This window comes from Mercenaria mercenaria, unplaced genomic scaffold, assembly GCF_021730395.1.
Source record: "Mercenaria mercenaria strain notata unplaced genomic scaffold, MADL_Memer_1 contig_1817, whole genome shotgun sequence".
In the NCBI taxonomy this organism is placed as follows: domain Eukaryota; kingdom Metazoa; phylum Mollusca; class Bivalvia; order Venerida; family Veneridae; genus Mercenaria; species Mercenaria mercenaria.
Genome location: NW_026459825.1, coordinates 21,478 through 47,951, shown reverse-complemented (window position 1 = coordinate 47,951; position 26,474 = coordinate 21,478). Strand labels below are relative to the sequence as shown.

The 26,474-nt window shown below is 37.2% G+C and overlaps 1 protein-coding gene across 1 annotated transcript; it reads left to right on the top strand.

The window, feature by feature from the left end:
- The first annotated feature begins 901 nt into the window (after positions 1–901).
- Positions 902–26,474, top strand: LOC123545700 (uncharacterized). Its single transcript, XM_053532848.1, has 11 exons — positions 902–981; positions 11,351–11,395; positions 12,221–12,265; positions 13,908–13,949; positions 14,296–14,340; positions 17,158–17,199; positions 20,906–20,950; positions 21,818–21,859; positions 22,563–22,604; positions 22,953–23,020; positions 23,352–26,474. Exons 1-10 carry the CDS (start codon positions 951–953, stop codon positions 23,006–23,008), a joined length of 435 nt encoding a protein of 144 aa, XP_053388823.1. The 5' UTR covers positions 902–950; the 3' UTR covers positions 23,009–23,020; positions 23,352–26,474.

Here is a 26,474-nt window from a genome sequence, read left to right as displayed (position 1 = left end):
AAATAGTCTTCTGCAGGAGATATTAAGTATTTTATGTGAAGTGCCTTCGCTTACGATTGTATTTATAGACACATAAATCAATTATATGCACTTGTAAACATCCTAGTTTTGAAACTATCCAATCAAATTAGTATATTAAATTAAAAACACAGTAACAGTGGAAATTAACTTTTTTAATTTTAATACGTTCAATTTTAACAGGAAACGAAGTCAGGGTAGCAGGGATATATTATATGTTTGAGGATAAAGTGATTTGATAGTCACATTTGACTGTATTTGTCTGCTTTTGAGAGTCAAAGTTGCGTTCAGTAACGTCTACCCGTAAACGTACATCAGACTCCTCAAGTTCTTGTGTTAATAGAAACATAATTTTGTATCGTAAGATGACAGAAAACTGCATTATGGTGAATTATAACTTCAGAATAATTTAAAAATGCTATGAACATAAAGTATTACACCGACTAAAACATAGAAGAATAGGTCATGTTGTAACATGACCAGCAGACATTTAAATTATAACGCTATGAACATAAAGTATTACACGGACTAAAACATAGAAGAATAGGTCATGTTGTAACATGACCAGCAGACATTTAAATTATATCTCAAGCAGACACGCGTCCCTGTGACATACATGTACCAAATGGATAGGGATTTAGTAAAAAATGTTAAATCGTATCAATATTTCAAACAGTGTAATTATTTCATTATTCAACATGTCGATACTGATAAATCTGGAAAAGTTTTGTTACTGCATAAAGACGGATATCATTGAATGCAGACACGACGTATTCTCATGGTAAGCACTTATTACATTTAAAACACATAAGGCGTAACGAAGTTAAGGTTATCTAAATATATCGCCCGAGTTCGGACGACTACGGATAAAGCTGTTTAAATCCGTTGGAACGGATAATTTCAACTTCCGCTTTATAATCTTTTCATCTTTGATGATTAAAGGGGGTATGGCTGCAGTTAACGGTAAGCATTATGTATTTTAGATTAAAGTCTTAAAAGTGACGTACATAAAATATATTTGTTATATACCTTACTATAAATAGTAGCAAAAAGCCGTTATAAACGGTCAATTATTCATTTGTTTCTATATATAGTAATTGTTTCTAAGTATAGTAACAAAAATGAATCCTTAGTAGACTATTGCTTCCACGCACTGTTATAACTTATCGGCCCGGGCCGAAAACTCATAATCTTAATCCGCCCACTGCGCGTGAAACCAATGGCCACATCATTGTCATTGCGCTCTCAACATGGCTGGCGTATATGATTCATTTTAATATTTTTCATTAAGTAAAACTCGAACTGTTTATTTCATTTCATTTCAAGACCAGTAATTAAATAGTTGTATGTAACCTGCAGGGTTCAATGGCAGTTGTCTCCCCTAATTATTACAAAGAAACATGCTCGACATTCGTGATTTAAAAAGTTGGGGAAAATGTTATGACTGCTTTTGATAAACATGGATCTACTGCTAAGAAAACTGCAGTTTTTTCATGGAATTGCTCAAATTATGCGGTGTTCCACATTTTTAGAATGGCGAACCATTTGAAAAGTTTGAAAGATACATTAATACGAATTTACTTCGCTCCTTACTGTCAGGAAAGTCTGTAATTTGTCTAAATGTGCTAGAATAAGTTTAGTGCAATCAATTATATTTTCCCCATATTGACCCCATATTGTTACCGGGTACGACTAAACACAGATTTTGAGACAAAAGTACTCCAAACTAGCGTCAGGAGTTGTTATTACTCCCCTTGAGTAGTGCAACCAAACATATGTATTAAAGAAATTAATTCACGACAGAGCCGGTGTAACGGTCAGATTTTTCCCCCGTCAGTTCAACCCCCCCCCCCCCCCCCCCCCACTAGTCAATTTTTTCCCTCCAATTGCAACTGGTTACTCTTGATCATTCTTACGGGGGCGGGGGGACTAACTTATCAATTCTTCCCCCCACCCCCTCATCAATTTTCAGGACTAGTCAATTCTTTCCCCTGTTAGGGAAATGGAACTGGTTATTCTTGGTTATTCTTAACTAGCCTGCTTTTTATTTTTGATAGTGGGTTTCATTTAAATTTCATATAATATAAGAAATATGTTTCATATTTTGTGTAAATTAAAGAAATGTTTTAAACTAACTTATTTTAATTTATGTTAATACTTTTTTAATTGATTTCTTCTATGGTAAGGAAATTACTGCTGGTCAGTTCTTTTTCAACCTAGCCAGTACTTAACCAGTAAGGTGGGGGAAGTAAATTGACCGGTCAGTTCTTTCCCCCCTAGCCAGTACTTGTCCTGTGGGGTGGGGAGAAGAAATTGACCGGTCAGTTCTTTCCCCCCTAGACAGTACTTGGCCTGTTGGGCAGGGAAATGAAATTGACTGGTCAGTTCTCCCCCCCCCCCCTTAGCCAGTACTTGCTCTGTTAGGTGGGGGAAGAAATTGATAGGTCAGTTCTTCCCCCCCCCCCCAGCCAGAACTTGACATGTCGGGTGGGGAGAAGAAATTGACCGGTCAGTTCTTTCCCCCCTATCATATACTTGACCTGTCAGGTGGGGAAAGAAATTGACAGGCCAGTCCTTTCCCCACTAACCAGTACTTGCTCTGATAGGTGGGGGAAGAAATTGACTGGTCAAGTCTTGCCCCTAGCCAGCAGCCTAATTGAACATTCGGTTGGGGAGAAGAAATTGACCGGTCAGTTCTTTCACCCCTAGCATACACTTGACCTGTTAGGTGGGTGGAAGAAATTGACCTGTCAGTTCTTTTCCCCCTAGCATATACTTGACCTGTCAAGAAATTGACTGGTCAGTTCTTCCCCCCCCCCCCCCACCCTAGCCAGTACTTGACATGTCAGGTGGGGGAACACATTGACCATGCAGTTCTTTCCCCCATAGCCAGTACTTGACCTGTCAGATGGGGGAAGAAATTGACCAGTCAGTTCTTTCCCCCCTAGCGAGTACTCGACCTGTCAGGTGGGGGAAGAAATTAACCGGTTTATTTTCCCCCTAGCCAGTACTTGACCTGTCAGGTGGGGAAATGAATTTGACCAGTCAGTTCTTTCCCCACTAGGCAGTACTTGACCTGTCAGACGGGGGAAGAAATTGACCAGTCACTTCTTTCCCCCTAACCAGCACTTGACCTGTCAGGTGGGGGAAGAAATTGACCAGTCAGTCCTTTCCCTTCTTGCCAGTACTTGCTCTGTTAGGTGAGGGAAGAAATTGACTGGTCAGTTCTCCCCCCCACCCCCCAGCCAGTACTTGACCTGTCGGGTAGGGAGAAGAAACTGACTGTTCAGTTCTTTCCCCCCTAGCATATACTTGACCTGTCAGGTGGGGGAAGAAATTGATTGGTCAGTTCTTTCCCCACTAGAATATACTTGAACTGTTAGGTGCGGGAAGAAATTGACCGGTCAGTTCTTTCCCACCTAGCCAGTACTTGCTCTGTCAGGTGGGGGAAGAAATTGACCGGTCAGTTCTTTTCCCCCTAGCCAGTACTTCCTCTGATAGGTGCGGGAAGAAATTGACTGGTCAGTTCTTTCCCACCTAGCCAGTACTTGCTCTGTCAGGTGGGGGAAGAAATTGACCGGTCAGTTCTTTCCCCCCTAGCATTACTTAGTTTATACATAATTTATTTTAGGTCGATTGTGAAGGAAGTTCTACAACTTATATTAATCACTCTCGACACCTCATTCCTGATGGAATCAATCGTCACGAGGGTATGAGAGAAGAGGCCAGTTTCCCTTTTAATGCTGAGCGCCAAGCAAGGGAGCTACCGGTACCATTTTTCACGTCTTTGGTATGACGCGGCCGGGGATCGAACCCACGACCTCCCGCACTCGAAGCATTACTTGACTATCAGTTAGGGTAAGAAATTGATCAGTCAGTTCTTTCCCCCCTAGCCAGTACTCGACCTGTCAGGTAGGGGAAGAAATTAACCGGTCAGTTCTTTCCTCCCTAGCCAGTACTTGACCTGTCAGGTGGCGAAATGAATTTGACCAGTCAGTTCTTTCTCCACTAGCCAGTACTTGACCTGTCAGGAGGGGGAAGAAATTGACCAGTCAGTCCTTTCCCCCTAACCAGTACTTGACCTGTCAGGTGGGGGAAGAAATTGACCAGTCAGTCCGTTACCATCTAGCCAGTATTTGCTCTGTTAGCTGTGGGAAGAAATTGACCGGTCAGTTCTTCCTCCCCCCCCCCCTAGCCAGTAGCCTACTTGACCTTTCGGGTGGTGAGAAGAAATTGACCGGTCAGTTCTTTCACCCCTAGCATATACTTGACCTGTCAGGTGGGGGAAGAAATTGACCGGTCAGTTCTTTCCCCCCTAGCCAGTACTTGACATGCCAGGTGGGTGGAAGAAATTGACCGGTCAGTTCTTTCCCCCCTAGCATATACTTGACCTGTCAGGTGGGGGAAGAAATTGACCGGTCAGTTCTTTCCCCCATAGTGAGTACTTGCTCTGTCAGGTGGGTGAAGAAATTGACCAGTCAGTTCTTTCCCCCCTAGCCTGTACTTGCTCTGTCAGGTGGGGGAAGAAATTGACCGGTCAGTTCTTTCCCCCTAGCCAGTACTTGCTCTGTTAGGCGGGGGAAGAAATTGACTAGTCAGTTCTTTCCCCCCTAACCAGTACTTGACCTGTCAGGTGGGGGAAGAAATTGACCAGTCAGTCCTTTCCCTTCTAGTCAGTACTTGCTCTGTTAAGTGGGGGAAAAATTGACCGGTCAGTTCTTTCTCCCCTAGCATATACTTGACCTGTCAGGTGGGGGAAAGAAATTGACCGGTCAGTTCTTTTCCCCCTAGAATATACTTGACCTGTCAGGTGCGGGAAGAAATTGACTGGTCAATTCTTTCCCACCTAGCCAGTACTTGCTCTGTCAGGTGGGGGAAGAAATTGATCGGTCAGTTCTTTCCTCCCTAGCATATACTTGACTATCAGGTGGGGTAAGAAATTGACCAGTCAGTTCTTTACCCCCTAGGCAGTACTCGACCTGTCAGGTAGGGAAAGAAATTATCTGGTCAGTTCTTTCCCCCCTAGCAAGTACTTGACCTGTCAGGTGTGGAAATGAATTTGACCAGTCAGTTCTTTTCCCACTAGGCAGTACCTGACCTGTCAGGAGGGGGTAGAAATTGACCTGTCAGTTCTTTCCCCCCTAACCAGTACTTTTCCTGTCAGGTAGGGGAAGAAATTGACCAGTCAGTCCTTTTCCTTCTAGACAGTACTTGCTCTGTTAGGTAGGGAAAGAAATTGACTGGTCAGTTCTTTTCCCCCTAGCAAGTACTTGACCTTTCGGGTAGGGAGAAGAATCTGACCGGTCAGTTCTTTCCCCCCTAGCATATACTTGACCTGTCAGGCGGGGGAAGAAATTGACCGGTAAGTTCTTTCCCCCTAGAATATACTTGACCTGTCAGGTGCTGGAAGAAACTGACGGGTCAGTTCTTTTCCCCCTAGCCAGTACTTCCTCTGTTAGGTGGGGGAAGAAATTGACTGGTCAGTTTCCCCCCTAGCCAGTACTTGCTCTGTCAGGTTAGGGAAGAAATTGACCAGTCATTTTCTTCTTCTCACCCGATAGGTCAAGTACTGGCTATGAGGAAACAACTGAATGGTCAATTTCTTCCCCCATCTGAAAGGTCAAGTACTGGCTGGGGTGGGGGGGGGGGGAAGAACTGACTAGTCAATATCTTCCCCCATCTGACAGGTCAAGTACTGGCTAGGGGGAAGGTACTGACCAGTCAGTTTCTTCCCCCATCTAACAAAGCAAGTACTGGCTAGGGGCGAAAGAACTGACCAGCCAATTTCTTCCCCAACCTGATAGGTCGAGTACTGGCCAGGGGGAAAAGAACCTACTAGTCAATTTCTTCACCAACCTGACAGGTCATGTACTGGCTAGGGGTGGGGGGGGGTAAAACTGATCAGTCAATTTCTTCCCCCCACCCGACAAAGCAAGTACTGGCTAGGGGTGAAACAAATGACCGACCAATTTCTTCCCCCACCTGATTGGTCAAGTACTGGCTATGGGGGAAAGAACTGAATGTTCAATTTCTTCCCCCACCTGACAGGTTAAGTACTGGCTAGGGAGAAACGAACTAACTGGCCAATTTCTTCCCCTACCTGATAGGTCAAGTACTGGCTAGGGGGGGGGGGGGGAAAGAACTGACTGGTCAATTTCTTACCCCACCTGACAGGGGTGGGGGTGGGGGGAGAAGTGAACGGTCAATTTCTTCTCCCTACCCGTCACGTCAAGCATTGGTTAGGGGGGAAAGGACTGACCGGCCAATTTCTTCCCCCACCTGACAGGTCAAGTATATGCTAGGGGTGAAAGAACTGACTGGTCAATTTCTCCCCACCCGACAGGTCAAGTACTGGTAAGGGGGGAAAGAACTGACCGTTCAATTTCACCCCCACCTGACAGGTCAAGTATATGCTATAGGGGAAAGAACTGACCGATCGGTATCTTTTCCACACCGTACAGGTCAAGTACTGGCTAGGGGGCAAAACTGACCAGTCAATTTTGTTCCCCTACCTAACAGAGCAAGAACTGGCTAGAGGGGAAAGGACTGACCAGTCAATTTCTTCCCCCACCTGACAGATCAAGTACTGGCTAGATGGGAAAGAACTGACTGGTCAATTTCTTCACGCACCTAACAGAGCAAGTACTGGCTAGGGGAGTGGGGTGGGTGGGGGGGGGGGGGAAGAACTGACTAGTCAGTTTCTTCCTCCGCCTAACAGAGCAAGTACTGGCTAGGGGGAAAGAACTGACCGGTCAATTTCTTCCCCCACCTGACAGAGCAAGTACTGGCTAGGGGGGAAGAACTGACCGGTCAATTTCTTCACCCACCTAACAGAGCAAGTACTCACTATGGGGAAAAAAACTGACCGGTCAATTTCTTCCCCTACCTGACAGGTCAAGTACTGGCTAGAGGGGAAAGAACTGACTTGTCAATTTCTCGCCCCCTACCTGATAGTCAAGTACTGGCTAGGGGGGAAAGAACTGATCGGTCAATTTCTTCCCCCACCTGACAGGTCAAGTACTGGCTAGGGGAAAATAACTGACTTGTTAGTTTTTCCCCCACCTAACGGAGCATGTACAGGCTAGGGGTGAAGAACTGACCTATCAGTTTCTTCCCCCGCCTAACAGAGCATGTACAGGCTAGGGGTAAAGAACTGACCGGTCAGTTTCTTCCCCCACCTAACAGAGCAAGTACTGGCTAGTGGGGAAAGAACTGACTGGTCAATTTCATTTCCCAACCTGACAAATCAAGTACTTGCTAGCGGGGAAAGAACTGACCGGTCAGTTTCTTCCCCCACCTGATATGTCAAGTATATGGGGGGGGGGGAAGAACTGACCGGTCAATTTCTTCTCCCCAACCGACACGTCAAGTATTGGCTAAGGGGGAAAGGACTGACTGGCCAATTTCTTCCCCCACTTGACAGGTCAAGTATATGCTAGGGGGAAAAGAACCGACAGGTCAAGTACTGGTAAGGGTTGAAAGAACTGACCTGTCAATTACTTCTCCCACCTGACAGGTCATGTACTGGTTAGTTCTTTCCAAACCCGACATGTCAAGTATGGCTAGGGGGGAAGGACTGACCGGCCAATTTCTTCCCCCACCTAACAGGTCAAGTATATGCTAAGGAGGAAAGAATTGACTGGTCAATTTTCCCCCCACCTGATAGGTCAAGTATATGCTAGGTGGGAAAGAAGCGACCGGTCAATTTCTTCTCCCCATCCGACAGGTCAAGTACTGGTAAGGGGGGAAAGAACTGACCGGCCAATTTCTTCCCCCACCTGACTGGTCAAGTACTGGCCTGGGGGGAAAGAACTGACTGGTCAATTTCTTTCCCGCTTTGATAGGTCATGTTTATGCAAGGGGGAAAGAACTGACCAGTCAATTTCTTTTCCCACTTAACAGGTCAGAAAAAAGGTCAAGTACATGCTAGGGGGGAATGAACAGACTGGTAAAATTCTTCCCCTGACAGATATTAAATAGTAATGGCCATCAGACAGAAGTTAAAAAATTTGATTTGACAAAAAAAAAACAACATTGATTAAAGTTACAAAAAAAGAATCATATAGGTTCATTCAAATGAAAAACAATACATATTTCATCTGAAATTTAAATGGAAAATGAACAGACACCTAATAACAGTGCCGAAAGAAACAAGTACTTGAAGAGAAAAATTGACGAGGGGGAAAGAACTGACTAGTCAGTTTTTTCCCCGGGGAAAAATCTGACTAACTAGTCAGTTTCTTCCCCTATCAGAAAACTAATTTCAAGGGGGAAAAACTGATTAGGGGGAGGGAGGGGAGAAACTGACTAGTCAGTTTTTTCCCGGGGAAAAGAACTGACTAGTCAGTTTTTTCCCCGGGAAAGAACTGACTGGGGGAAAACTGGGTTGTTACACCGGGTCGACAGGTGATAATCGTCCTCGGGCCATTATTCATTTTTCCGGGCCGATTATCATCTCCCGGCCGAGCTCTGTAGTTTTTTAACCTGTAATTATGGCCGCTGTTGACGAATCTATAATGGCACAGTGTGTCTCACGCGCAATAATCATAATGGCCCTGGGTAACCGGAACGTCATCGGGTTCTAACGTTGACGTCATATATCAACGTCATTATGGCGAGTGAAAGGGTGCTGAATCATTTCAGATCGATAGTAAAATTTTGATGGCATTGTTGATGAAAAAAGCAATGCTAATGACGCTTGTAAGTATGTATGTAAATACCAAAATAAATATGAAGCGAAGGTATATAATTTTAGGTCAATAAACGGCTGCTTGTGACTTCTAGCCATAATGACACAGCTAGTTTCATAATAGCTCACTGGCAATTATGACACTAGGTGCGCCATTATGGCAAGAAGTCACAACCAAGTCGTATGTTAACCTCTCATTATTGTATGAGTACCGATAAATAGTAACATTTTGTGCTGAAATTTTCCTATAATCGAACTGCTTTATGCATAACCAGATTATCACGATTTGCCTCGGTCCATTATCGATAATGGCCCTGATGCTAGCGCGGGAAATTAACGTCCGTAAACAGTTTCATACCGGTAAAACTGCGAAAAGTTCAGTTTCTAGTTTTATTATCTAAAGCGTAACGTCATTTATTTTTAGTGAATAGAACTTATTTTCAGTATAAAGGCATACTATAATCAACAAAGTTCTCCTGTATTATATCAAAATGCATTTGATTTTTATGCAGTGTAAAAAGTAAGATGAAAACTGGAACTCAAACCTACCAACAGAACATTATTATCGTAGATCATGTTGTCCCTAAAAATTGTACACTAAACTTTTCTCTCTGTATTTTAGATAAACATGTAATAAATAGGTAAATGCATGGAAGAGCTGTGCCTTTGAGTGATAATCTCCCTTGATGAAGATCATAGCCCTCGAGCTAAAGACCTCGGGCTATAATCACCTAACCAGAGCATCACTCAAAGGCACCGTACTTCCACGTAATAACCAATACATAATTGCGTGCAGTTATCAATACCGTTAACTTATTACAAATGATAAAATGTTTGGAGGGATGTTCTCTAATTTATTGTAAACAATAAATGTAAATGCATACACATGGAAAGTGTATATATGATCTGTTCGACTGTTCGCATATGTGACTTTAGCATTTACATGTTATATTCTCAACCCTCCGCATGAGTCTGCGTCAGCATCAGCTGTTTTCTGAAGCCTTCATGCACAGAAATCTTACACATGTAATGTCCCCTTATATCATCAAATCATCTAAATTACTGTAGAGTATAACAGAAAAACTTCACAGTCTATGTCTGATTTATACACTTCTATTGTATTTTCTGTCATTATTCTCAGCAGTGAAATATTACAAATGACAAAGGACATACTCTTGTAATAGAAATTTTAATTTTTATGGATCTCGACTTACTTGACGGCCGGGTGATGCGTCTTTAAAATGTTCAAAAGTTTTTCTTTAAAATAAGTCTTCTCAACAAAGCAAATTTGACTGGAAGCATTCCCTTTCGGTAGGGAATGAAAATATATAAAAAGATATACAAAAAGCATCCTCCAGTAAAATGGATTTATCATTTTACAAATAATGACCACTCTTTCTGTTAACTTCCACTTTGTCCAGTTGTTAAAAAAATTCTTTTCGTTTGAACTACTTTATGGAATTCAACAAAACGAAAGTGCTATAAAACACATATTTTGTACAAATTCAATTGAACTTTGGAAATAAAATATTAGCTATAGGGATACGTTTTTGGTTTGTTGTTATATTTTATTTTTGTTTGGTCCCGTTTAATAGAAGAATTGACTAGAAATAAATTAAAGGTACATTGTGAACGACCTGAGAAAAAAAGCGTTTTTTAACACCAGCTGTATATTATACCGGGCTATGTTTACAGAAAGTGAATGACTCGTATGCGCGCAAATCACTTGATAAATTTAACCGGTAAAACATTGTTAGCTGCCTTTATAGGTCCAAAAATGTTTAAGGTTCTTGCAAAGCCCTTTGATACCACCTGTGGGTGAATTTTTGTTTTAGTTTTTTTACGCCACATATACCTTGGTTTATCATAAAGAATATACCAAAGTGTTCATAATAAGTAGAAGAAACTTTCAAGACAGGCTATTTGTAATTGAACAACACATTTTGTCCTATATTACATGAATTCTGACAGTTCACGTTCTATATTGTAGAAGCTATCAAGCTACTTTTTCAAAAGTACTTTGTCATTACTTTTATGATTATTGTGTGTCTAACATATTTCTCCAGGTTCTCCGGAAGTTGAAAGTGTTACAAACAATGTATATTAAACAAATCTAAAATGAAAGTGAAAGTAGAGCTGTCAAAATGACAAAAAAATGCAATATTTAAAAAAAATATATCAGTTTTCATTTTCCGTAGTACCTAGGTAAATATGTTAGACACACAACAAAAACAAATTTAGAGAGAAAAAATATGTTTGAAAAAGAAGTTTGATATTTTCTACAAAATAGAATGTGGACAGCCGAAGTAAATGTGTTGTAAGACAAAATACATGTTACCGAACAAGGTGACACATATTAGTGTAGTTTATGTAAAGCTGGTTTCTAATATCAGAATATCATGATAATTTTCATTTTAACTATAAATTACATCTTATAGATTACATCTTATAGAAGGTCTAAAAAAAAAGCAAAAAACAGTAAAATAATAGCAGATACGGTCTAATTGAGTATATTTGATGACAGAAAATGAAACATCCAACACTCCCAAAACTGTTCTCGTGTTAATATTATCAGTAATAGTTTGAATATGAGTTTTGTCGATTACATTGGAACAATGCTCAGTGCAACTGTCTGTTTTTCAGATTCCAAAGTGGAGAAACGCAAAGCAGGTTCTGTGCAAGAAAAAGGTAAATATGATACATTTTACTGTAAATTAATGTACAGGCTTAAATCTTATTACACCAAACATTATCTAGGAATATGTTTACTGCATACAGCGATCGTACCTATTAGTTATATGGTTATACACATTCCTCTTTAATGCATGATATGGTGGTGATGCTCGGTGCGTAATTTCACATCAGAAAATTTCAGTTATATGCCAAACTATAGTTTCACATTTCACAAAAAAAAACTGCAACTTACTTAAATTATATATAATTTAGAAGCTAAAACTGTCCCTATTCGGACAAAGCGCTTTTATTTAGGTAGAAGCGAGGGACTACAACTTCAATATATTACAGAATCAATTAATACCCGTCTGTTTATAATTTCAGTTAATAGCCAATGCAGTCAGAATTTTAATGTTATCCACACATTTTTCAATAACGTTTATGTCTTGGGACTGTGGATGTCACACGCTTGTTATACAGCCCTAAAACAGGACACTACAGCTGGGAATGGTCTTGTTGTTATGTACTCATAAGCACTCCTTTTTCTCATTTTTCACCCAAATATACTATTTTTATTTGCCCTACATTCATCAGAAAATATGATCAATCATTGTCAACGATACAGTGATTATAATTACGGCCTTCAAGTATGCAATGGCAGTCTGTTTTTTTGGCTTAGATGTTGGTGGTCTTTTTAGCTAACCTGAGCACAAAGTGGTCTAATTGAGTATATCCAACACTCCCAAAATTGTTCTCGTGTTAATATTTTTAGTTATAGTTTGAATATGACTTTTATCGATTACATTGGAACAATGCTCAGTGCAAATGTCTATTTTTCAGATTCCAAAGTAAAGAAACACAAAGCAGGTTCTGTGCAAGAAAAAGGTAAATATGATACATTTTATTGTACATTAATGTACAGACTTAAATGTAATTACACCAAACATTATCCGTTCCTTAGGAATATGTTTACTGCATACAGCGATCGTACCTATTAGGTATATGGCGATGCACATTCCTCTTTAATGCATGATATGGTGAAGATGCTTGGTGCGTGATTACACATCAGAAAATTTCAGTTATGTGCCAAACTATAGTTTCACATTTCACAAAAAACTGCAACTTACTTAAATTATACATAATTTAGAAGCTAAAACTGTCCCTATTTGGACAAAGCGCTTTTATGTAGGTAGGAGACTTCCAACTTTCAGTATATTACAGAATCAATTAATACCCGTCTGTTTATAATTTCAGTTAATAGCCATTGCAGTCAGAATTTTAATGTTATCCACACATTTTTCAATAACGTTTATGTCTGGGGACTGCGGATGTCACACACTTGTTATACAGCCCTACAATAGGACACTACAGCTGGGAATGGTCTTGTTATTATGTACTCATAAGCACTCCTTTTTTCTCATTTTTCACTAATATTTACTATTTTCATTTGTCCTACATTCATCAGAAAATATGATATGTAATCAATCATTTTCATATCACAGTGAATATTCTTTTTAGTCTATTTTTTGGCTTAGATGTTGGTGTTTTTTTTTTATCTCATCTGTAATTGCGCACCGTCCGGTGCCCGTCCGTCGATCAACACCTTTAAACAACATCTCATCCTAAACCACCAGGCCAGTTGTAATGAAACTTCACAGAGATGTTCCTTGGACTGTCTTCTTTAAAAATTATTCAAAGAATTGAATTCCGTACAGATTTCTGGTTGCCATGGAAACCAAAAGGAAAAATAAAAAATCTTCTTGTCCAAAACCACAGGTCCTAGGCTTTGATATTCGGTATGTAGCATCATATAGTAGTCATCTACCAAGATTAATCAAATTATTCGCCTTGGGTCAAATATGGCCCCGCTCTGGTGGTAACATGGTTTTTACAGACTTATAATGAGGAAAACTTTGGAAATCTTCTTGTCCAAAACAACAGTGACTCGGGCTGATATTTGGTATGTAGCATCATCTAGTGTCCCCTGGGATCAAATATGGTCCCACCCCGGCGGTAACATGGTTTACTTATATAGGGGAAAACTTTGAAAATCTTATTGTACAAAACCACATGGCATAGGGCTTTGTTATTTGGTATGTAGCACCATCTAGTGAGCCTTTTACAAGAATGTTCAAATTATATCACTAAGGTCAAATATGGCCGCGCCCTAGGGGTCTTATGGTTTATATAGACGTATATAGGGAAAAACTGAAAAACGTATTGTCCAAACCACATGGCCTAGGGCTTTGATCTTTTGTAGCATCTAATGGTCACCTACCAAGATTGTTCAAACTATCCCCTAGAATTAAAATATGGCCCCGCCGTGGGGGTCACATGGTTTATATAGACGCAAAATTCAGTAATTTTAAGCGTACACAAGCATATATACTCGTACGTACTTTATTATTCATATCAGGTTTAACCGTTATGCCTACAGCATTACAATTACATGGTTTTACAACGTTATAAAAAAGTACAGGAATACAACATATTGTAGGTGAGCAATAGGAATATGTTTCTTTTGTAGGCTTTTGTGGAGGATATCATGGAGTTTCAGACAGCAACTGCGGTAATGTTTTAAAGATGTATTATTCAATATGTAAGAAAGCTCCTGTAACTACTTGAGTTTTAAATGATTCTCTAAGAAATTTCATCATTCATCATTATCATCATCATCATCATCATTATTATTATTGTTATTATTATTATTATTATTATCATGTAAAGATATTTTTCATACAAATCTGGACTTAATGCCTTTTTTTCTTAAGAAATCGGCGTTAAACGTTGTGCAAAGAATATTTTGTCTTCGAGAACCCTTACAGGAATAATTTCTTGAATATTTCGCTAATACATGTACTTGTATGTATGTTACCACGACCGTCTCTACAGACACGATGCTTTTTTTTTTATAGAACATGATGTCGGCCAGTCTGAAGCAGTTGTCATCAGCGGTATAGGTAATAGTGCGTTGCTATATATTTAATAGAATTAATAATAATGTAGACATATGTCTGTTCGGTCCTATAAACATAATTTCAAAACACAGATGGACGAAATATTAAAATCCTTTCAATTATTCCCGCAAACGTAAAATTTGGTCAAAATGTTTATCTTTATGATCTTTGGTTCAATTTTGAATCTGGGTCAACTGGGGTCAATAACTAGGTCACCTGTTAAATCAAAAGATAAACCTTGTTTATGCAATTGTGGATGCATTTTTCAATTAAAGTGCATGAAACTTTGTCAGAATGTTTGTCTGCATGAAATCTCGGATTAATTTTTATCTGGGTCAAGTGGGGTTAAAAACTAGGTTACCATGCAAATAAAATAATAAGCTTGTTGACACTCTAGGGGTCACATTTTTTACTCTTTCTTCATAAAATTTGGTCAGAATGTTTTTTTATCATAAATGATTTCGAATCTGGGTTACGTGAGGCCAAAACCTAGATCACTAGGTCAAATCAAAAGAAAAAGCTTGTATACACTCTAGCGGCCACTTTCTTGCCCCTATCTTCTCGAAACTTTATCAGAACGTTTGTCTTATGGAATCTCGGACAAGCACGAATCTGGGTCATGTGGGTTAAAAACTAGGCCACTAAGTCAAATCAAAGAAAATACTTGTTGTTAAGAGACCACAGTTTTGGTCCAATCTTAAAGAAAATTGGTCAGAACATATGTTTCCATGAAATCACTAGGTCAAATATACTTACACTGTTATGGTGTGTTTCTCAGGTGAGCGACCTAGGGCCATATTGGCCCTCTTGTTTAATATCTCACATTGTTCGAGGAACTGTTACATATCTGACTTTTGATTCATTTGCTTATAACATGTTAAAATTGCACAAATTGAAGTTAAACATACTGTTTATGTGATGGCGCATGCACCTGTCCGTCCTATTACTTTTCCTGAGCATAACTCAATAATGTATTAACTTTAAACTTAGCATGTAGGTAGTTGGCGATAAGAAAATATGCAGATGACATAAATTAGATCGGTAGGTCAAAGGTCAAGGTCACAATTAGAGCTCCAAGGGCTGATATTTCATGTCTGATATCTTTTTAAGAATTAAAGGCATTGACTTTAAGCTTGGCATATAAGTAAGTTGTTTTATTTATCTATTTGTGTTTTACGGCGCACCAACACAGTATAGGTTATATGGCGCCAAACAGGACTAAAATTTTGGTTTCACATCTCATTTACATCGAAATAAAAACATGAGGTATAGAATAGAAATATAAGTAACTGGTGATACGACAGTGTGCAAAGCGCATCAGCCAGGTTGGTAGGTTAAAGGTCAAGGTCACAAATGGAGCTCAAAGGTTAAATTTTGCCTTCATATTTCGTGCCCGGATCATAACTTAATAAACATTAATAGCATTGACTTCTATCTTGGCAAGGTAGGTAGCAATGAGACGATGTACAGAACGCATGAATTAAAAGCAAGGCGTAAAAATTCAATGTCACAGCAAGGTCAAATTTGTCCGTCATATTTTGTTCGCAGAGCATAACTTGATAACAATTCAAGGTATTGACTGCAAACGTAGAATATAGTTGAGTGGTTATAGTTGAGTGGTGATAGTCACATGGTTTATAAAGACTTATATAGGACAGACTTTGAAAATGTTTTTGTACAAAACCACATGGCCTAGGGCTTTCGTATTTGGTATGTAGCATTGTGTAGTGGTTCTCTACCAAAATTATTCAAATTATCCCCCTGGGTCAAAACTGCCCCCGCTTTGGGGGTCACATGGTTCAAATAGACTTGAATAGGAAAAAAACTTTAAAAAAATTCTTGTCTTAAACCAAAAAGCCAAGAGCTTAAATATTTAGTATATGGCATGCTTTAGTGGTTCTCTATCAAGACTTTTCAAATCATGACTCTGGGGTCAATATATGCCACGCCCAAAGGATCCCCTGTTTTATCTTGACTTATATAGGAAAAATCTCTAAAAATCTTCTTGTCCAGACCCATAAGGCCCAGACCTTAGATATTTAGTATTGTCTAGTGGTCAACTATCAATTTTGTTCAAATCATGACCCTGGGGTCAATAAAGGCCACGCTCGGGTGTTCCCTTATTTTACATAGACTTATTTGTTTTTGAAGCAATGGCAAAGAAATTTGGACCACAAGTATAATGTTTGATACAGACTTCTATGATCATCTTGAATAGTCTTAATCGTGACCTACTGACCAACTTTTTCTTTTTTGAAGTTTCAGCATAGAAGTTTGGACCACATGTATTATTTTCGATGCAGATTTTAATACTCATCTTGAATAGTCTTGTTCCAGACCTACTGACCTACTTTCTTATTTTTGAAGGTACAGCATTGAAATTTGGACCACGTTTATAAATTTGATACAGATTTTAATGCTCATCTTGAATATTCTTAACCCTGACCTACTGACAAATTTCAGTAGTTATCTTGGCCTTTATGGCCCTCTTATTTTAAAGAATAAATAAAATTCAAATCAGAGCAAGAACGTACCCACCAAAATGGCGTGTTGCCCTCTTATGTTGTCTATGATTAAAGAATATTAGCATTGTATCAAGAAAAATGGACAAGGTCTGCAGCGCAAATATTGTGCGACTTTAGGAGCGCAGTATTAGTCCGCTAGAGAATATAAACGAGTATGTAATGATTATTGTAATGTCAGGTGGACGATTGATAAGGGTAACAATATTATATAATTGAAGAAACAGGGATATCATTATTAACCTGTATTTTTAGAGCTTTTATTTTAATGAATAACTTTGTCCTATTCCATTACCAGGCACTGATGGACGATCTCAAGCAGGTGCAGTTTACATGTCTGGTAATATTTTTATAATACTTCTTGTCATATACGTAGCTCTTAACTTCTTGTCAGTTATTTTTACATATATGTCACTCTGTTAATTTGTAATGTATCTAAATGGATTTTGATGAAACTTGGCATGAATATTCCTTGGATGGTCCTCTATCAAAATTTTTCAAACGGTTTCGCTTGGTTGCACATAGGGGCCGCCAGAGCTAAAAGTAGAGAAATCTTCAAACGACATCTCCTCCTAAACCGAATGTCTGATTTTGAAATAATTTCACACCAATAATTCTTATGTCACCCTCTACCAAGATTGTTCAAATTATACTGATTCTTAAAAAAACATGGCCACCAGGGGTCGTGGTCACTTTTCCCTATATGTATATAGTGGAAATTAGAAAAATCTTCTTGTGTGAAACTGTAAGCCCGATTTTAAAATAGTTTTACACAAATGGTCCTTGTGTGACCCTCTACCAAGATTGCTCAGATTATTTTGATTCGATAAAAAACATGGCCGCCAGAGGGCATGGTCACTTTTCCCTATATGTATATAGTGACTTTTCCCTATATGTATATAGTGGAAACTTTAAAAATCTTCTTGGTGAAACTGCTGGCCCGATTTTAGAATAATTTTACACAAATGGTCCATGTGTGACCTTCTACCAAGATTGTTCAAATTATATCGATTCGTCAAAAAACATGGCCGCCGGGGCGTGGTCACTTTTCCCTATATGTATAGAGTCGAAACTTTAAAAATCTTCTTGTGTGAAACTGCTGGCCCGATTTTAGAATAATTTCACAAAAATGGTTCTTATATGATCCTCTACCAAGATTGTTGAAATTATACCGATTCGTCCAAAAACATGGCCGCTAGAGGGCGTGATCACTTTTCCCTATATGTATATAGTGGAAACTTTAAGAATCCTCTTGTGTGAAACTGCGTTAGCTCTGATTTTGTGTACGCTCTCTAAATTTGTCATTATTTGATGTATTTCAAAAAGTCGTGGGACAAATAATCAGTATGACATGACAGTGTCATGCGAACAAGAACCATAAATCTAAACGGTTTACCCTTTGAATCATCTTCCTTTACTGAATGTCCATCTCGATTTCGTGTCTGGTCTGTAACTTCGTCGTTCATGGATGGATTTCAACTTTGAATCAGTGATCAGCGTGACAGAACAATGTGTCGCGTGCCAGAACCTTAAAGCAATTGTCTCCCTTTATTTAATGTCCACCCGAATTTACTGTCCGGTCTGTAACTATGTCTTTCTTGGACGGATTAAAAAAAAATAACTCAATGTACATAGACCATGACTCTGTCACTCTTATTGTGGCAGTAATTTCCCTTAATTGGTTTGTAATTTATAAGGCATAAATCTAAAAATACTGAAGGTAATTTATTTAGTCTGCACACGGTGATAACGGACATTGACAGAACGTACATTGGACAAGAACCACAACTTTTCCTCGCTTATATTTATGCCCCCTCTTGGAAATCTGCCCCAGAGTTAATAAACACTGATATGACATATGGGCAATACATTGCAGATCAAGCAGTGGGCAAGCTTTATTCCTCAGATGAAGTATTGTTTTAATATGAAGCCTTGTTCTCTACCTGAACTGACTGGTCATAGTACAGTTTTATCCTATCATTTACTTTATCATACTTTGCGAGTACAGTTTTATCCTATCATTTACTTTATCATACTTTGCGACGATTTACAATTAATTTTACAATAGTAATTATAATGATCTCAGGAGTATGGTTTCATTCGTTAAACAGAGTTATAGGTTATAGAAAGTTTGACCAAACAATTTACCCAGATATCACATATCAGATACCACTTCCATTCAAATGAAGCAGTTTGGGGGGCACCTTTCAAAAGTAGTCTCTTGTTAACTGTTCATTTATTCTAAGTGCTTACTGGATGATTCACTGGTTCTTACCTCTTGTATGTCTGCCATTTCAATATGTATCCGGTCATGCAAAAATAATGGACCTTGTTTATTGATATTTTCAAAAACTTCCAATGCACTAGATCTTGTTTGTTGGCATCTTAGGTTTAAAAGCAAACTATCATAGTCCGATTTCACTTTACATAAATCAAAGAGCCCTTTCATAGATGTTTTTCTATCTGTATTACGGCAATTTGTAGCAGTACTGACGAGCAAGCATATTCCACTATAATCAACCGGTTTCAGTGCTGCTTTATATACATCCGAACTGCACTGTAGTAATGTAATACTAGAAATACATTCTGCATGCCCATGGGCAGAATGTTGAGCCCGCCAGTTGTCTAAAAAAGTATCACGTATTATACTGTTTGGCGGTGTCAGAACTGATTTACACTAGCACCTGTATTTACATATGTTATTTTTTTTTACCAATTATTAAAAAAAATCTATATAACATAAGTCCACACAAAACTCCTTACCAGGTAGAGATAGGTCAAAATACACCGAAAAATTGGATGTAACATGCATGTTGTACCACAGAAAAGTGGTCTCAATTTTTCCCCTCGGCCAATAATAGAACAGTTACAGTATAAGCTATTTATAGTAATAACAATGGGAAGTAATTCTAAAAAACAAGGTTGTCTCATGGTGTTGAGCATATGTGCATAGTTACATCAAAATCCCCTTATGCATGTAGAAGCAGGCTCCAGACAATGTCATTCTTGTATCTGACCTTTGGCCTCTAAGTGTGACCTTGACCTTTGACCTAGGGACCTGGTTCTTGCGCATGACACTCCGTCTCATAATGATTCATGCCAAGTTACATCAAAATCCCACCATGTATGAAGAAAAAATGCTCCGGACAAGCTTCAATTTGACATTTGACCTCCAACTGTGACCTTGACCTTTGAGTTAAGAACATGAGATTTACGTATGACACTCCTTCTCATTAAGGTAAACATTCGTGCCAAATATAAACAAATTTGGTCCATGCATGTCAAAGTGATGGTCCGGACAAACTTCAATTTCACGTTTGACCTCCAACTGTGACATTGACCTTTGAGATAGGAACATGGGGTTTGCGAATAACACGCCTTCTCATTGAGGTAAACATTCATGCCAAATATAAATAAGATTGGTCCATGCATGTCAAAGTTATGGTCCGGACAAAATCGGACGGATGCACGGACGGACGCACGTACGCATAAACACCAAAAGTGACGACTATATCGAGCTCATGGTCTCAATTTTCCCCTCGGCCAGTAATAAAAAAATTTCAATTTAAGCTATTTATAGTAACAACAAAGGGAAGTCATTCTAAAAAAAGGTTACCACATGGTGTTGAACATATGGGTTTGCCGTCTCATAAAGATAAACATTCATGCCAAATATAAACAAATTTGGTCCATGTATGTCAAAGTGATGGTCAGGACAAACTTCAGTTTTACCTTTGACCTCCAACTGCGACCTTGACCTTTGAGATAGGATGATGGGGTTTACGCATGACACGCCTTCTCATTGAGGTAAACATTCATACCAAATATAAACAAGATTGGTCCATGCATGTCAAAGTTATGGTCCGGACAAAATCGGACGGATGCACGGACGGAAGCACGCACGCACGCACGCACGCACATACACCGAAAGCGCCGATATCGAGCTCACCGCAAGCGGGCTCGACAAAAATGAGAAAACTTTAATATAGCATCTTCTATTCTTATCGAATAATAACACTATAAAGACCATTCCGATCTTGTTACAGGTTTTGGTGTTGGTATGACCGGAACAATTGCAGTAAGCGGTATAGGTAATACTTCGTTTACATACTTGTATCTTAATGAAATGTAATGTTTAAGTAGGGGTGCAAAAACTGATAATTAACACTGTCATGCAATAGTTGTTACTATTGGAAAATCACAATTTTGATGACATTTTCGCATATAGAAAAAGTCATAGGGTGTAGATTTTGATAAAACTTCTCATAGTATTTTCTATCACATGTTCAAATAAAATGTACAGACACATATGCCAAGTTTGAAGCTGATTTTATGAATTATTTGGAATTATTTTGCGTGAAAGTATATGTGTCGTTATACATGTATTTAATGTTTAGAAGGATTGTAACGTTGTTAGTTTTATCATATATATACCATTTATTCGGTTATTATGTTTTACGTTTCTATATGCCGGACTGAGGTTTTATTCATTGTTGTTTTTTTCAAGATCAAAGAGTGTCTTTTCATATAATTTATGAAACATGTTGAAGAAATAATGAAATGCGAGGCTCTTTCGAATATTTTATCAATTTTATTCCACAAGTTTGATAAAGTCAATATGGAAAGACATAAATGTAAAAAAGTTATCACATGTTAGCTTTTCAAGCTAAAACATCATTTTTTTTCTTCTTTACCTATCATAGACCAAGTCAAGTCGATAAACGTCTTCTTAACTTAAACCGGCTTCATTACACTAGTGTAATACGAACATTATGCAATTGCTTGATTTCACTCCCAGGAAATTAAACATGTTATAATTGACGTTAAGCGATGACATTAGGTGTAGTAAAGGTGCAGAAGTACCTTAAGGATAATACTTCCAAATTGTAATGTGGTGCATTTTGTACCTAAACCATTTTGGAACTTTAATTAGCTAACGTTATTACCTTTTGTTATAGGGATTGATGGTGTATCTCAAGGATTTGCAGCATACATTGCTGGTAATAATTTACATTTTATTATACTTTGTTATAAAACTACAGGTTGTCTAAATTAGAAAATATTACTGTCTAAAACTTTATTCTAATATGCTTGTTTCTGTTAAAATACGCTTACGCTAAAATGACGTCACGTTTAAATGCTCTCACATCAATGTTATTGTTGCGACCAAGAAAGAACGCTACTATATTTTATTTTGTGTTTTAGATTAAGGACATATTAGAATCGAAATAATGTATAGCAAAGTCATGTGTTACCTAAATTAATACACTCAAAATCGGTAATACGTCGCCAGAATATTTCACTCGGACTACGCCCTCGTCAAATTATTCCGCGAACGTGTATCCTCTTTCCGTGTATTAATAACGTTCGTTAAAACACCTTTTTCACTACATTATTTCTTAGAATAAATTTCAAAACAAACCTTTTATCAAATTTTGCCATAGGCCAGAATTTTACATTAAACTTTTTTCTATAAAATCAACATTTTAAAGATGTTGTTTAAGTTAAAAATATCGTAATACGAAAATACGAAATTGATATCTTGGTCTTGTTAAATAGAGCAAAAAGTCCTATTACAGATTTAATGGATCAAATAATAGTTTATAGTAAGTCAAACTCTAAAATATACTAGATTCAAATGCTACTCCACAACGAAATCAGTACAGTTTTTATTTTGTACAAAATGCTGGGTTCTTTTTAAAGGTTGTGGTGGCCACCTGATGAGAATTGCAGTCAGCGGCACCGGTAACCATTTTTTGATATATTGCCTTTTTAGCATGATCTTTAGTTTACAATATAACTCGCAATGGGACTGTTATTTTTAGAAGGAAAACGTTATTACACCAATTGATTAATATTTTGCACTAGAACCAGTAAGCACCATGTATATCGACCGGTGCGAAATGTTAATTGTCAACTCCGAAAATGTTAGATGCAAATACTTACTGCCAAATACTTCATGTCATAAAATGTCAACTGATTGTAATTGTCTCAAAATATTACATCTGTTTTATGTACTTTGTTTTAAAGTATTGCCTTCATGGGATACTTTAAAATTTCCATATGAGTAATTGCTACTTTTTTTCATTTTAGGCATCCCTGGTAGAAGTTCGTTTGTCATAGAAGAAAGCAACGATAGACTGGACTAATTTTGCTATTAGGTAAAATAATGAAATCAAGAGGGAACTTCTCTCGGACATTTTAATTTGGGTTAAAGAGACGAGAACAAGCGGAGATAAATTAAGTCTACGATATAGAAATAATAATATGAATCGTATTACATGAGCAAGTCTCTTTAAAACTCAGTTGTTTGATCAAATATAATCTGAAAAAATCACTTATTTTTCTAAATTAATGTCCTATTTATTTGTTTCGTAATTGGTCTAATTTGAGATACCTTGATTATGTTTTAGACAATCTAGCACGTAAAAGAATTGTAAGATGTTATAATTGACAGTAGAAACATGTTTTAATAAAGAGTAGTTTATTTAGATTGAAGACAAGGACCTGGTTGCTGTGCCACCAGTTGGAAGGAGAAAGAAAACCATGAAGTTATCAGATATTTAAACATTACCTCAGCCTCAATCAAACAGGATTTCGTGAAAGCATGGATTTGGAATGTAGTTAGTATCTATTATTTCACGACGCCATATCTGAATCACCGGTACATAGTTAGTGCCAATTGGTCGGTCTATGTTCAACACTAAATATTAACGGACTGTCAAAGTCAAAACGTTAAGACTTGAATAAACGAAAATAACTTCTGATATCGTGTAATGAAACACTATATGGTTTGCCGATCAACATCCAAAACTATAAGCCCTCGCTCCTTCGGGACTTGGACAATACCTTTGACTATTGACCATCGAACCATTCTATAATTGTATACTTTAAATGTATGTTATGAGCATGTTTTGAACATATTGTTAATGCCGTATGTGAGTTGTTTATTGTGTTATTTACTGTACAGTTACCAGATTAGGTTTGTTAGATCATTGTGTATATAGTGTAAAGTATTGACGATTAGCGTATCAAAATTAAATATGTGAACACCAGATCTTAATTTCTACTCGTGATTTCGTCACTGGCGAAAATATTGAATTCGATTGGAAATTCACTCGGTTTAGGATAAACATTTAAATGAATCAAGGGTATTTTTGTGTTTCAGGATAAATACAAACAATATAATTTATTTTGTCTCAGGAGATATAGTTTCAATGTCCATAATCTAAATTAAGGTTCTTTGCATAAATCAGATATTAAGTTATAAATACATACATAGTTTTTGTTTCACATCGTATATACATAACTAAGCAGGGTTCGATTATATTTGACTATATTTTGTTCTGTTTATACATAATTCCTTTGCTATAATATTATGTAACGTTTCATTAGGTTTTAACATTGTTTCGTTGTTATACTGGAAATATTTTTCTTTAGGTAAACTTTTATAGCTTCAGTTTGCAAGTATCTCTGTCAGTAATAGAATATCTTTTGACACATTTTTATATCCTGTATACAAGTATACTTTGTTTATACGTTTGTATTCATAAGCAGGCTTTCAAGTATTTTTATTGAAGTGTTATGTTTAATGTGTTTGATATGCACTTGTTTTAAGAAAATTTGCTTTTTTCATACTTGGGTAATATTGTTAACAAGATGACTTTATGGTCGGGTGTTCTATTTGTCGGTTTTTACATAATATATATATATGTTTGTTGTCTTTATTATGGACATAAACTCAGGCCACTATAATTAAAGTAAGGCCACACCAAATTGAAAAGTTGTTCATCCGATTTTTTTTTCTGAAAAAAATTGAGGAAGCGAGCGAAAAAAAATTTAAATAGCAAAGAACGAAGAAATATATTTGTCTTGTTTTGACTCGATTAACTAATGAAAACCTTAAAATAGAATGTACAACCCTTTTACATTAGGTTATGCCCCTTTTTAACATTGACATTTTTGTTGAAGTTTTATATAACGACCAATATATCTGTTACTTTCAAAGCTATTGACTATTAAGTCCCTTTTACTGGCAAAGCTCTAATTCAAAGTCAAGCACTGAGAAACGTCGAGCGTTATGTGTTACGGACAACTCTTGTTCTATCTTTAAACTTTCTTAAGGATCATGTAAAACCTTTGATACCACCCCTCGGGTAAATTAATTTCATTTGAAAATTATTCTGAACAGACTCGTGAAATTCGTATTATATATATATATATATCAGAAGTAGCTGATTCTTTGTTTTTTTTGTTAAAAAGTGTGTCTAACATACTTATCTAGGTACTCCGAGAAATGGAAACTACTTATCATTTATATTTTTGAAGCATTGCTGTTATTTTACATTTTTTGCATAATGTAAATTTCTTACCCCACCCACTTTCGTTATACAAAATGCTGATCATATCAAACAGAAAACAGAAAAGAGACATGCATCAATACTGTTTACCCTTACCAAAATAATGTAGATTGATGTTATCAAATAAATTAGTACGCTTTTTTTCATCCAATTTTCAATGAAATAAGTCCGATTTTTGTAGCAACTCAATTTGGTAAATCATTCGAAGAAAATGGCATTGCATTTCAGGGGAAATAACCTAAATGCAACTAAATATAAGTATCATGATATTATAGACGATGTGTGTAAGAAGTATGTATTTACTGTGATTAAAGTCCATTTTAGAACAATGTGGGACTGGAATTATAAGCATTTAAATGAATCAAGGGTATTTTTGTGTTTCAGGATAAATACGAACAATATAATTTATTTAGTTCTTTCCTGTCTCAGGAGGTGTAGTTTCAATGCCCATAATCTAAGTTAAGGTTCGTGGCATAAATCAGATATTAAGTTATAAAAAACATATATAATTTTTGTTTCACTTTGTATATACATATAACTAAGCAGGGTTCAACTACATTTGTCTATATTTTTTGTTTACACTGTTATGTAACGTTTCATTAGGTTTTGAAAAAAAAATTCTTTGTTATATTGGAAATATATTCCTTTAGGTAAATTTTTAAAGCTTCAGTTTGCAAATGTCTCTGCCAGTAATAGAATCTCTTTTGACACATTTTATATCCTTTATACAAATATACTTTGTTCATACGTTTGTTTTCAGAAGCAGGCTTTCCGGATTTTTTTCTGGATTTTTTATTGAATATTTAATTTGTTTGATATGCACTTGTTATAAGAAAATTAGTTTATTTTTCATAATTTGGGTAATATTGTTAAAAAGATTACTTTATAGTCGGGTGTTATTTTAGTCAGTGTTGACATAATATATATTTGTTTGATTTATTATCACATGTATGTACATAAACACAGGCCACTATAGTTAAAGTAAGGTAGTAAATAGAGATTTTAATTAAGGTAACTGTGTTAAAAATTTAGATGTATTAGCAAGTTGAAAAAAAAATAAACAGAGCTATATCGAGCCATGTTCGATTTCGTAGACAATTTTAATATAAATATATGTCTAAGATAAAAAAAAAGAAACCCACAGGTCGTCCAACACGACAAAAAAAAAACTCTAGCGGACAGGATGCTTCTGTATTATTTTCTGTAGATGTAGCTTGCGAATGACATATCCAAATTTGAAATAAATGCTTTAAGA